This window comes from Bombus pyrosoma, linkage group LG1, assembly GCF_014825855.1.
Source record: "Bombus pyrosoma isolate SC7728 linkage group LG1, ASM1482585v1, whole genome shotgun sequence".
NCBI classification, from domain to species: domain Eukaryota; kingdom Metazoa; phylum Arthropoda; class Insecta; order Hymenoptera; family Apidae; genus Bombus; species Bombus pyrosoma.
The window spans coordinates 10631014-10644806 of NC_057770.1; the positions used below are offsets into that span (position 1 = coordinate 10631014).

The 13793-nt window shown below is 35.5% G+C and overlaps 1 protein-coding gene across 2 annotated transcripts in view; it reads right to left on the reverse strand.

Moving 5' to 3' along the window:
- Positions 1 to 2358: 2358 nt before the first annotated feature.
- LOC122568996 (glutamate receptor ionotropic, kainate 2-like) overlaps positions 2359 to 13793 on the reverse strand; it is a 78639-nt gene continuing 67204 nt past the window's right edge. For both annotated transcript variants that reach the window (XM_043729462.1, XM_043729541.1), the window contains 11 exons: positions 13609 to 13707; positions 10838 to 10999; positions 9799 to 10029; positions 9382 to 9597; positions 8936 to 9020; positions 8712 to 8850; positions 7417 to 7554; positions 4415 to 4613; positions 3842 to 4070; positions 3499 to 3764; positions 2359 to 2916 (listed from right to left, as the gene is read on the reverse strand). In XM_043729462.1, coding sequence (XP_043585397.1) covers positions 2680 to 2916; positions 3499 to 3764; positions 3842 to 4070; positions 4415 to 4613; positions 7417 to 7554; positions 8712 to 8850; positions 8936 to 9020; positions 9382 to 9597; positions 9799 to 10029; positions 10838 to 10999; positions 13609 to 13707 — 2001 coding nt within the window. In that variant the 3' untranslated portion in view covers positions 2359 to 2679. The remainder of the gene's footprint in view (positions 2917 to 3498; positions 3765 to 3841; positions 4071 to 4414; positions 4614 to 7416; positions 7555 to 8711; positions 8851 to 8935; positions 9021 to 9381; positions 9598 to 9798; positions 10030 to 10837; positions 11000 to 13608; positions 13708 to 13793) is intronic.

The following is a 13793-nucleotide window of genomic DNA, read 5'->3' on the forward strand; positions in this document are numbered from 1 at the left end:
GCGAGCGAGTAGCATCGGCAGGATGCTTCGATCGGCCAAGTTAGCGTCGCCAAGATGAAGATGTATCGTAGATAACACGCCGGGTACGCATGCATAACGGCGGTTCGGATGCCCGTACTATAAAACTTAATTAAACCCTCGCAACGATTTATTCTGGCGTCGATTAAGAGGATTCCTTCGATAATCTGAATCCGCTAGCAGCTTAAATCCCCGCTCGTTTGAATCGCACCCGACTGCGGTTTCGCTAGCCGTTCGTTTCCTTGGATTTACCTCGATACTCCACGAGAGAGATGTGTTTTATTGCTGGAAAGCATCGTTAAGGAGAAGGTCAACATGGTGTTATTAAAGCGAAAGATTCCGTATGGAGAACAATTCGTAAATGGATGAGGGAATATGTAAAATCGTATGCGAATAGCGCCGTAGTAAGCTAAGCGAAATTGTGAAAAATGTGGAATTGCAGTAACAGTTGTTACGTAAGGTACGAAAAAGAAAACATAAAATTAAACATCGTTAAATTAAATTGTGGCGTATTTTACAACCGTACCACACTAAATTGAAAAGAAGCAACTTTATTATTTATACGTGTATGGTATGTTGTACGTATGTGGTATGTTGTAATTATTTGTATTCTTTTCTTCTTCTTTATGCGTATCGCTATAATATTACAAATCCTTTCTTTCAAAATTTCCAAATATTTTTCTGAAAGAGATTGTAGCAAATATAATTACAATTTTATTCCAACTAAATCAGACACCATAAGTTCTTAATTTAATACACCTTTGACGCAATATGTTAAAGTGTGCAACAACCTCCACATATATATACGTTTCAGTCCGCAGATTTCTCGTTTATCTCATAGTCGGTAAACTCGGTGAAATATTCACGATGTTCAGCTAAAAACGTGACACGCAACTGTTCAGTTAATAATACACCCACTTCCATATCAGGCTCTAAACACGCGCGGCTCATAAAAGACGCGTCAGTGCAACCGTAAAAAGAAGAAAGTTTCGTTTCATAAAACGCTCGCGATTATGAACGTTCCGTTGCAAAAATACCGTACAGTTAACAGCTCGTTCGGCTTCCGTAAATGTTGCCTGTAATCGTGTTACCCGCTTTTACTACAGCTATGAAAACGAGTATTAATCGATGTCCTTACACCTTTATCACCAAACTGCCGGTAGCTGTTGCTTATACGACTTCATACTTCGGAATCCATTCCTTCCTGACGCCACGAATTAGTCGTAATGCTTTTCCGCATTCTGGTCATCTTGACGGCATAGTGAATCGAATCGACCTCGGCATATTTTTCGAGCAAAAAAGCTTCGCGTTCAAGAGCCTTAGTAGACAACGTACTGAATGGGATATAGAAAAGATTTAAACGTACCTCTGAAACCTAGTTTTCTTTCAATTAGTAATTTAAAAATTGAAATAATTCTAATTAACGATTTTAAAGATTCCCAGACGTAAATCATGAAGTGAATTAATACAATTATTCGAGATATATTTCCAGATTAAATTCAGATCGTTCTCATATCTCTCATCTACTCAGCTTTTAGTATCATGTCTATTGGACATACTTAACATTAATACAATCGTATTTCTAGAAAGAAAAAAACTCCCAAAATTCCTTTTCGCCAATAATTTTAAAACTATACGATTTTTCATATTCGAAATATGCTGTTTGAAATCAGCGATTAAAATGTCTAACTTATGAAATGACTAAAAGGAGGAAGAAGTATAATCTTTGACAAACAATCTTCGATAAATAAAGAAGTCACATAAAGCTTTTACTCTCATTCAACGTGCTAACGTAGTTTAAATAGTTTCCATTATTACCCAAAATAAGTGAAAATACAACACTGGAAGGATAATTCAGTCTTTCAGAGAATTATTGGCGTCGCTTCAGGGGTCAAGTGTCCATCGACTTTTCTTTGATGCGAGCGACGTCAGGTCGGTAAAGTTAAAAGTGTCCCCTTGCCAAAGACCGACGTTTACGTCCCTTGGTAATAATGACACAAAGATGCCGCTTTGCTCCCGGGGGGTGCTGGTATCAGGAAACCTGCAGGTGATTTCTAGGGATGAAAATCTCCTAAACCAAGGGCACGTTTATCAATGCCATTGTAGCCCAGTCTAAATATTGTTGAATTTCTTTCTTACTGGACCTACAGCGAAGATTTCTGCCTTCCATGACGTCGCTATTCTGCGACTAGTCCAGAGAATGACGACTTTATGCGCGACGGCACAGGATGGTCTCACGGTGTCCTGTTTTCTCCTTCTTTGTTCTATGCTTCTTTAAATATTACCGACGAATTTGTTTTCTTTCTGTTGTAGATTATCAGTGATTATATTATATCATTTTGTTGTAAATGAAGCAATTGTTATCGAACTTAATTATACAGTTTATTTGTTAATGAATAACCACAGAAATTGATAATTAATACTACGAATTATAGTAATAATAGTAGTAATAAATAAGAAACAAATTTGGAAAAATTAGAGATTAGAAAAGATTTCACAAAAGATAAAAATCTTAAGATTAAAATCTTTTACAGTGTGCATAATCTTCATGAAGAATAAAATATCATGTTGCAAAAATTAGCACTTAAATTGTTCACCCTCAATTTGTAACATAACCAGCTTAATGTATAATGGTAGAATGATCGACAGTTTGCTGGAATTTTAGTTGATCTTGCGATCGTCGCTGTGATTATTGGTATTGTTATCTTTATCGAATTTGTCGAGGATGTCGAGACGAAGGAACGAGCCGACGATTGAACGAGCCGTGGAGGCCGCCCGACCGATGCCGCCTTCCATCGAACTCGTGCCGCTGCTTTTCGAGATTTTAACGGGTTTCGTCTCCGCCCAAATGTTCACGGCGAATTTCAATTCTGCTACCAGCGCCTCCCATGGTGTAACCTGCAAAAACGTTCACGAGAAACTGTCACAAGCCGGTTCATTGCTTAATTCCATACTCTTGAATCTAATTTGAATAAAACCTCGATTAAAAGTGTTGCTGCTACTTTAATTAATATTTACCAAGATAAGAAAGAAATTACAATAATATAAGTAAGATAGCGAGTCATCCAAATATGTTATACAATACAATTACATTGGTTATAACTTATCTCATTAAAAATTGTCATTAACGAATTTTGTTTTATTCGTTAAAAATTACTCTTTCTACGAAGTATTCCAAATCGATGGTAATCGAACACTATTACAAAATTCTGTTAAATGAAAATATTGAATTTAGACGAAGCAATATACTTTGAAATGCACTTAAACTTGTAGAGACGATCAAGATAATCTAATAATTATTATTTGTCATTTCCTTCTTCAAGAATAATTTAAAGACAATTTTTATGAGAAAGAATGATTCCTTCGCTTTCTTATACACGCGACGCAGAGGAAAATTTATCACTGGTTTCGGGGTAAAAGAGATCCAAGGGTGAGATAACGGTCTTGTGAGCAGGAGGAGATGCGGCTGAGGAGACTCACCTTCTCCCTCACGGCGACCTTTCGTACATTCCACAGGAATTCAAAGACAGCGATGATGAACGAGCCGCAAGTTCCGATCAGAAGGACTAAGAAAACACCACCGACGTTGGCTATTCCTAATTCACCTGACGATGACGGTTCTTGTTCGGTTTTCGTGCACAACCCACCGCCCCTATCCACCCACCATTTCTTCTTCAGGTCTTGGAGCACCCCTTTCTCTTGCAGCGTCAATATCGCGCCGTTTATAGGCGTTCTATACTCAGAATCTAACGAAAAAGGATCATATTTCAAAAGATTCGCGCCGATATGATTCGAAATAACATTGAAGGATTGTGGAACATACTCCGTGGCAGGGCGATACCATATCCTTTGTTATCGATAAGACCTCCAATCTTGTCGAGTTCACAGTTTCTTTCCATTCTGTACTCGATCGTGGTAGACTCCATAAGAAAAGCATAATCGCGTTTTTTTAACACTCGTTCAACGCCTTCGTCGTTCGTTTTCGTGAACACACTTGGTCTTGCTTCCTGCATGGTCGCCCACATGCGTTGATATGTCGTATAATTGGAGTCCTGTAATCGAAATAACGCTATTGTTAAACGGAGATAAATATTTAGTAGATTGCGGATGTTTGTACATTTTTTAAATTTAGAAGCTTAAAAATGTACAGAATGCACGTAATTTGCAAAGATATATAAAACATCTCAAGTGTAGTATTCGCTATTATATTTCCTGTAAGAAATGAATTTTTAATTACGTTTCATTTCTTTATATGTTTTATATATCTTTGCATATTGCACGTGCATACAGTATATTTCTAGGCATTTAAATAAGTAAATTTTCCATTCCATAAATGTACAAATATTCGCAGTCTAGATATTAGAATATTCCGAAATGTAGGAAGGTAGAAATTTACCCTGAAGAAAGTGGACGTGGATCCACCATCCACGGCTCCGTATCTGACCTTCGTCTGTTTAGCAAGATCTTCAACACCTTGGATTGGATTTTCTTTCTTGTCGTACGTCAAGAAGGCGGCCAAATTGGCAGTATAAGAAGAAACCATAATCATAATGAAGAACCACCACATACCAGCCACCATTCGAATCGAAGGTGTTCTAAGTGAAACAACAGAAATACAAGAGTGATTAGAATTTGAACGTGTTTGATCCGAGTAGGCTGACAGGAGTTACAGGTGTTCCAATTGAAACTGATTGGATAGGTCGATGTGAGTTGGTGTTGATCAAAATGAGTTTATGCTAGTTGAAGCTAACTGGAATAGGAATTGGTCGAAGAAGGTCGATGGAAATTGCAGTTGGTCAAAGTTGGTTGATTCGATTTGGGACAGTTTGAAGCAGATCAACGTAAATTGGGCCTGGTCAAAGCTGACCAATGGAAATTGGAGCTGGTCGAAACGAACAGATGAGAATTGGAGCTGATCAAAGCGGATTGACGTGAAGTAGAACTGATCGAAGCTGATCGATGCAAATTAAACAGGTTGAAGCGAGTAAGAATGGGTCGAGGTGGATTGACGCGAGTTGGAGTTAGTTGCATCGAATCTATGCTCATTAGAGATCATTACAGTCAAACGTAATGTTGGTTTCATTTAGTTCTATTTTATTTATAAACACAAATATTTTAGCTTCCTTTCATTTATTACAATTTAGTCGGCTAAATATCTTAATTTCCTAAAATTACAGTTGCGTTATTCTATTTTTCGTATATATTTTTAATATTAGTTCATATTATCACGAAGATAAACTTTTACGGTTTCGATAATGTCAAACACAATAGATATACGAGCTTAGAATATAGTATTCTTATAACTTTAATAGAATCGAATTCCAAAATCCAACTGTTACATTTGAGCCTGATAAACTGTAATACAAATGCTTTATGATCTATGCTTTTACAAAGATCACGCTATGAATTTTCGTTCAACATAAAATCTCTACGGTTCAGCCAATCGCGGTCTACGTCGTCTAGATAAATCGTCCGGTACTTACGAGATGAGTGGATGACGCATCTCGACGATACGCTAGAAGCGCAGAAGCGGCGACAGAGACAGCGTGCATCGCGTTTTCCTAATTAAGCGCGAGCTAAAGAGCCGCGTATGCAAATGACTCCTGTTTGCCGAGCATGGCGCGCGTGCGGATATTCTGTGTCACGCGAGCGTGCACAAGACGCCAAGTAAACAGAAACAAAGGACATTGTTTCCTCGCGAGGCTAGCTTGCCTTCGCCGACAAATGGATCGCGATTAAATTGCCGCCGCGCGAAATCGATAAGCGATACTCCCATTTATTCTACAGAAATATTTCACGAAATTTTGGCAACGAATTTTTTCTTTTGATCCGTGACTCTTTAATAATGTAAAGTAAATTTTATGGTGAATAGTAATTGTATTTAACTACACATAAGTATAATTCCAATACGTAATTTTAACAAATGTGCGTACAACAGTATATCTAAAAATTTAACGAACAATTTCTATTGAGATTATTTCACACAATGGTGAAAAGAAATTTTCTTAAACTCAAGCTCTTTTTTTCTTAATATCTAACACACAAGTTAGTAATGGATTTGTAAAGTAGTTTACAACAGTTTTTAAATCATGTTACGTACAGTAGAATAAACGAGAGCGATTCATCAACCCGCTAAAATGTAATGACTAGACTGTAGATGTTTATGTAAGTATTTATGCGAAATTTAAGCGTACGAAAATCTACAGAATACACATAATGCGCAGATGTGTATATAAAATATTCAAGGTATAGTACCTTGTTAGTTACGATATTTGTATAATAAATCTTTAGTTAAAGTCTATTTCTTTAGCGCATTCAGTTATGCATATATGTGCATAAACATTCGTAGTCTAGCAACGACGATAATACATAAATTATTCTACAGAAAATCATTTGCTGACATCGATGTCATGGATTTTTCTCAAAAATAATAAAAATCTTACCCTTAGACCATTTCTCCTTTAGATCCAAGTCGGTTGTAAAAGACATTCAAATATTACTTCTATGCAAATCACGACGATTCATGCTACCTTCGCGTAGCATAAACAAGCGGCTAGGAGGCAGTTAGGAGGATTCACCGTTGTTAGCCGTCAGCATCGCCGTCGTGGTCGTCGTCTTTAGTCGGAACGTCGTCAGTATGTAGCGAGCAAACACGCGCGACGTTACGAGCGGAGAGTTAGCGCCGTGCCGGCGTTAATAAGTGGGAAGCCGCCTCAAATATGTCCGGCAAACAGCGGCTCGTTAAGCTTAATTGTCGTGAAAAAAAGAGGATAGCTTGGAGACACGGGAATGGCTGCGGGGGAGAAAAAAAAGGGCCGCGTCTGCTTTTGGCACCGTCTCTGTACACTTTTCTACAAACGATCCGCAATATTTTATTTCCTTATTTTCCTTCTAGCTTCTTTTAGTTATCAGAATATTTTAGTCTTTGTGTTCAGAAGAATTCGTCTCGTTTCGTCCGTTTAACGCGGTCTCTTGCTACTTTAAGTAAGAGATTCTTCTAAATAGGCTTTTATTAAATTTGACTACCAAATCTAAATCTTATGTAAACTTAACAGTGTATTGATATTACAACGAGCAAGTTCATGACAGTTCGTGGTGTGTTTGACAATGAATATCTTGAGAAAGATACGACATACTTTCTAAAATATATTAAAATTCCGTTTGCGAAAAATTTATTTTGTGTTGAATAGTTATTAATAAACCAACAAACGTCCAGTTTGCTGGAACTTTCGCGAATAATTTCAGAGGTGTAGTTACACAAGGCAAAACAGACGCAGTAGCATCTCTTTGCGGTGGTGTTGCGGCTTGTGTTTCACGATTATCGCACGGCTTTGCATGCATGTAAGACAGGCTGCGGTAGCATAGGTGCTTTGTTAAGTTTGCCGGTTTTGAACTTACTTGGGGAGTATATCAGAGCCTTGTTGCAGCATAGAGCCGACAGTGAGCCACATAGAGTTTTTCAGGTCGAAACTATTTTCCAATTCTTCCGGGTCTGGATTGCAGGGATGCGGATTGTCCCATTCGCCTGGCGCTATTCTGTAAATAAACCCTCTTTTTAAGCACGGATTCCTGTAAGCGCACGCTATTCTACTTCTTTAATATCGTTCTCTTGGAAGTTAATTTTGTTACACTTTTCAGAAACAAAAAACGTACTTTAAAGAAAATTTTCTTTTCAGAAAAGAAAAACTTGGTTTATGTAGGATATCTCAGTATTTAATAGCCAAACTTTGTCGGTATATAATACGGATATAATCAAGCAAGACATCTTACACGAATATTGGTTATTTAAATCTTTACTGAAAAGTTGCAATAAAAGTACGAGATACAAAGAGACTTTGATCTCTGACATAAACAACATAAACTTTTATGTGTTAATAACTTTAAAAAAGAAATGTATATTACACAAGTATCAAAAAGAACAGGTTGATTCACTGAGACAAAGCAAAGTTAAAATAAGCATTATTGAACAATAAATGCAACTTTTTATCGCGATCAGCTTTTTATTGATATAAACGGTGGATATTTTGAAATGGAATATTAAAAGTATAGAAATGCGCGAGAATCCGAAAATAACAGGAACCCGATGCTCGGGATGGGTCGGTAAGATATTAGGTCGGTACGGGTCAGGTCGGGTTCCGAAAGTATTTCGTAATGCGAGATTGTCGGGATTTGCCAGAATTTCGGGATTCTCGAGAATTATAAAATTATATAAAATAGAATATGGAGCAGAGATAATAACGAAATATGCACGATACATACAATATTTTATAATAAAACATTTTTATTATTCCATTTTAGTACTTTATAATAAAATAATTTATTGTAAAATATTATATCTCTCATATATTTTGTTATTATTTCTGCTCCATACTCCAGTCTGTATAATTTTAAAATTCTCGGGAATCTGGAATTACGAAATATTTTCGAGTTCTCACATACCTCTAATTAACAGCTAATGATTATGTTGATTAAATGTATTCTTGTCGTATATCATAGTAAGTACAAGTCTGTTACTGTTCTCTTTGTATGTTGCATTTTAATAAACACTTATAATTGATAAGATATGTATTTATATGTATAACATTTTTTGTTTGTTTACACCTATCTATAGAATACACTAACAAAGTTTAGCTATTAAACCCTGGAGCACCGTTCTTGTATAAGGTTCTTGTTATCTTTCTTTAAAATCTCACCTAGCTTGCACAAATAGCATTATCGAAACAGCTAAGAAAGCAGTCGCCATGTAAATCCAGACGTCGAGTGACAGCGGTGACAGGAACGAGAACAGGTCCGGTTCTTTTTCCTCCGGTGTTCTGTACAAAATGCTGATACCTGACTTGGACATATCGGATAAAATAGCAATGTCACGAGATTTATTGCGAAAATAGAACGCGATAAGAAATTAAAGATACCGTACCTAGATTCATGAAGGGCATCGTGAAGTCGACCGCATTTTCTCGCTCGTACGTGATTGTCAGGTCGCAAATAGCTAAATCCGCGTCCTGAAAGGATTTCATGCGCTTTTAGTTTGTCTTGAATTTTTGAACTTTCCTTTAAATTATTAAAGAAGAGAAAATAATTTCTTGTATACATATAAAATTTTATACGCAAATACCTCAAAATTATACGCAATGATAGATAGGTTTATGAAGGTAAAAATACTTATTCACAAGTCTTTCAATATTTTCTGAAAGATATAATAAAATATAATAAAAAGTAAAATTTAGTTTATTTAGTGATATATGAAAATTTGTTGGTCGCCATACGCCTAGAATTAAAATTGAAATAAGAAATCAAAATCTTTGAAATCTTTGCATTAATTATCTTTAATTACATAGAACATGGTTGCAAGCAATTACGTACATGATCCAGCAGACGTCTGATTAAACCGTTCCATTGCTTCGTTTCTTTATCGTACTTGCCGTAACTTCCGTCCGGTACTAATTCGAACTCATATTTAAATTTCAACAGCTTGGCAATCTCGTCGATGAGATCAATGCAGAAACCCTCGTACCGTGTTTGGTCGATCAGTATACCTCGATTTGAACCTTCCGGCACTTCCATGATATACGGTGGTCCCTGATGAATTACAGTTAATTAGCACGTTCGAAAAATATCAATATTAGACATCTACACGCTCTTTTTCACAAAGCTTCTTAATTAGTACTTTTGTCGCCGAACGACCATATTACGTCTCAAACAAATTCAAGTCTCGGTATTTTACCAACAAGAATATTCTAATAATTACAGATGATAATTAAGATGTCAGAGAATACTCACTACTTTAGTAGTAATCTTGAACTTCTTCAGTTCAATGGATTTGTACAAGTAACGTTCACGTTCCTTTTCGCTTTTGATCGAGTGAAGACCATCTGGGCGCCAATATCCTGTTTGTACATTTTCACCCGGTCTCACGTCTATAATTTGTATTTGGAAGGATTGACGTCGACCATTTTCGTCGATCGTTATTGGCCCTGTGAGCTTCCCTTCGATCTTTCCTTCGTCGGATAGCTGTAGGAACCATGGCCATTAAATCTATGCTTTATTTTCTTATTAACATAAAGTGTCAGAAAGCGTTCCGATGACTTGTAATAATGGTTTTTGTTTAAAAATTAGATATGGCTAGCTTGAGTGGCTGTAGGAACTGTGTTCCATCAAATTAATTTTTGAAAATTTACTGACATTGACATAATTCATTGACATTTATTATGACAATTTTTCGTTTTTATTAATATATTAGTACATATTAATATCGCGACAATGAAGTTTCATATTTTTATTATAAATCTGCTTAACGTTAAACATACCTAATTTATAGTGAATTTCTTCTTCCTTAATACGGTTGATAATCGACGATAGGACAGAGTTTAATGAGTGGCATTGGCGCGCTCTAAATTCCAATTTCAAACGAACGACATTTTATACGAATGTCTCAGGAGAAAAGCATGATGATTACGTTTTTCTTGACTTCTTTATCTTATCAAAAGGACTTTGAGCAGGAGAATTTTCAAAGATGCCGATCTTTTATAACTAGTCGATAAGTTGATAAAGTTTCGTGATTGTCAAAGGTACAATTATTGCCAGCAATATTTTGTTCGAGCAATATTTTGGAAATTTTGAAGGTAACAAAAGAACGCATATTTAGATCTAAGACCAAGTGAAAAAGAAATTTTGTTAATATAGAATCGATTGAAAATGTACTAAATCCTAAAAAGGTTTCTCTGTAAAAAATAAAAGATGTAACTTATTGTGCTCTTCCCCTATAGTCTTCATATGCATCAATTTAATATGTTCGTATGTACTGGAAGAAAGACTTTACCTCGCGCATCAGGTTGATAATGTCGAGACCTGCGCTGTATTTCTTTTCCCCTTCACAAGAGAGCGGTAGCGGGTCAATATCTACAGACATGTTCCTTGCGTTTAAGGTCTCCAGCGTGTTGTAGAACATGAAGACGGCATCGTATAGAATAGCGGATTCCACCTTTGCCAAGAGAAAATGTACGATACCGTTTAGTAGAATAGGAGGACACTTGACTATCATTAACAAAATATAAAGTTTGCGATGGTTCTATTCTTCCTGGTTATTACAATTATGTATGATATTGTGGAATATCATGACGAAATAAAATTGGCACTTAGTAGCTAATTTTGATAAGTAATTGTAAAATGTTGTAATATTGCTTTGTTGTTTGAAGAACTCTTTATCACCAGACTATTGTATTTTTGAATTACAAGTGAAACGAAGGAGGTTCCTCTAAATTAATACACTTAATTAATTTACTATAAACTTTTATAACAAGCTAATTGTACATTCTAATAAAATTTGAATGTTATCATATGAAATTTTCAGTTGTTATTTCAGTATATGGACATAATATTATTATTTAGCGAATTTTCGAAATATTAATATTTTCAAATAAAATATTCAAAAAATAGTAAATCCACACCATTGAACGTATTGCAGGCTTATTCTTCGTTCCTTTTTTATAACTTTGGACTGTACAAACTAACGATACAAACATCTTTCAAACACCTCAACAAAATCTTAAACGGAGATCTTCATGACTGTGAAACTATCTGCATCATAAAGGAATTCCTTGACCTGAAACGCAAGAACGTTAAAATTACCTTCATATCTCCAAGAAGACCTGCAGCCAACAGTCACAATAATTTCTTGGAACAGTGAGAAAATTCCAACAACCTCGATCTTACACAACTTGAGGAAAGAATCTCAGTCATCAGACATGCACCGTAATATTTGTAATTCAGCGAGTTTCGTTCTACTGTTACGGCGGTCCTTTGTAATAAGAAATGAAACATTAAGCCGTCCAATTTCCCAAAATTATAAAACAACGCGCTTAATCGTTTCATGAGGGCCCGTGTTAGCATATGGGAGAAAGGGAAACGATATTGCGAGCGTGTAGTAACGCCTCTCTATTCAGCGAGGGGCCACGATACAAAGTGAATTGGCGGGAGCTAATGAAACGAAAATTAAGGCAGGCCGTCAGCTGCTCGGAAGTACCGTGTCGCGGGTAGATTTTCCGGAAAACGGAAGGCCTCACGTTGTTGTATCCTCGAAGCGGAACACGCGATACTCCACTGAGTTAATGAAGAAATTACTTCAAACATCGAGGTCCGATGGACCACCGTTTAAGCCACCCTTTTCATATGAAAAACATTGTGGTTGAAAGTTTGGGGAAACGTACATGAAAATTGATTGAAGAAATTGGGGAAAGATACCGAAGAGCTGTTTCTAACTTTCTTCTAACCCATTTTTCCCATGTGGTGTAATAGAAACTTTTTTTTTAGTTTAAAAAATTTTTATTCTATTGATTTCATGTTAACTGCACGTTAGAATTACTGCATTGTTTTATTGCAGCGAATACTTTGAAGAAGAATGCCATAGGAAAGGATGGACAAAATTGGTTCAACATTTTTTGTCATATTTTTCAATATGTACGTATGCATTAATTATGAGTAATACATTGATTTATTTGTATTGTTTGTTTGAAGAAACTCTCGAAGATACCTTTATTTTTCAGGCTAGAAAGGATCAGTCAAATAAGTTCACCGTGTGCCTTTCTCTGTTTTTCTGTTAACAACGATAAAGACAGGCACTTGATCGCAACGATATCGCATGGCAAAATATCACTCGCGGAGTTCGTGCATAAACGTAGTATTGTTAAAAAATAGGTATAAATAAAGTAAGATACATATGGTTTTGTCAAGACAGAAAACAAACTGTGACGGATTTTAACTAGAACGGGACTTCTAATGGCTGAAATCTTATGAGCTTGTTGTAAGTTGATATATGACTAGAGAATATGTTTAAATAAAGAAATTTTTAATTTGCTGATTACAAGAAAAGTCTTCCCCTCATTCAAGAAAAATTAGACGCAATTTAAGGCTTTATCGAACGTTCATTTATCTTCTGCTTTTTTGTCGTATCGACTGCTATGTCCATGGTTGTTCTTTATAGTTCTTTACGTGGAATTTAATATTACAGAGTGCAGGATAATGGAGAAAAATTTAAGGAACGACAAAATCAATTTTCATTTAATGTAAAATATATTGGATTATACGTACGCCATATTATTATCAATTTTTGAAGATGACATTCTTAGCAAATCTTAAATTCTTAAAAGCAGTTCTTAATATATATTAATTTGATTAAGAAAATGTTATATGAAATGTCTGAGATATAAAATTCTATGATCGCAAGAAACATTCTTGAGAGCTTAAATCAAGTTATTTTAGTCCCGACAGTGCCAATTCGTAAAAAGACTATCTTATACTCTACGTTCATTGAGTACCAAAAATATCACTTAAAATATGCATTTGCTATATACGAACATCGCCATCAGAAATATCGACGATTATTAAATTCATTTTTAAGAATTTCTAAGAATAAGTTTTAAGAATATCAACACCACTAAATTAATAATTTTGTTAAAGGTTTCTATTACTAAACAAAAGAAAGAGACCATTTTTCAAATAAAGAGTAACTAAATGAATTTGTTCTGAAATAAAATTTAAATTATGTGAAATAAAGAACATTTAAATTTTAAATGGCAAACTTTTTATATTTACCCAATTAATTCCTTCCACGTCATTTTCCTGCAAGTTGAGTCCTGTAATGTTGGTGGTTGTTTTATTCCGCACTTCCCAGATGGGTAATTTCGTCGAGTCCTACAATTCATAGAAGTATTGAACATAATATGACAATAGCGTTGAAAATATAGAAAGTTATATATGCTGTGACATAGAACAACTAT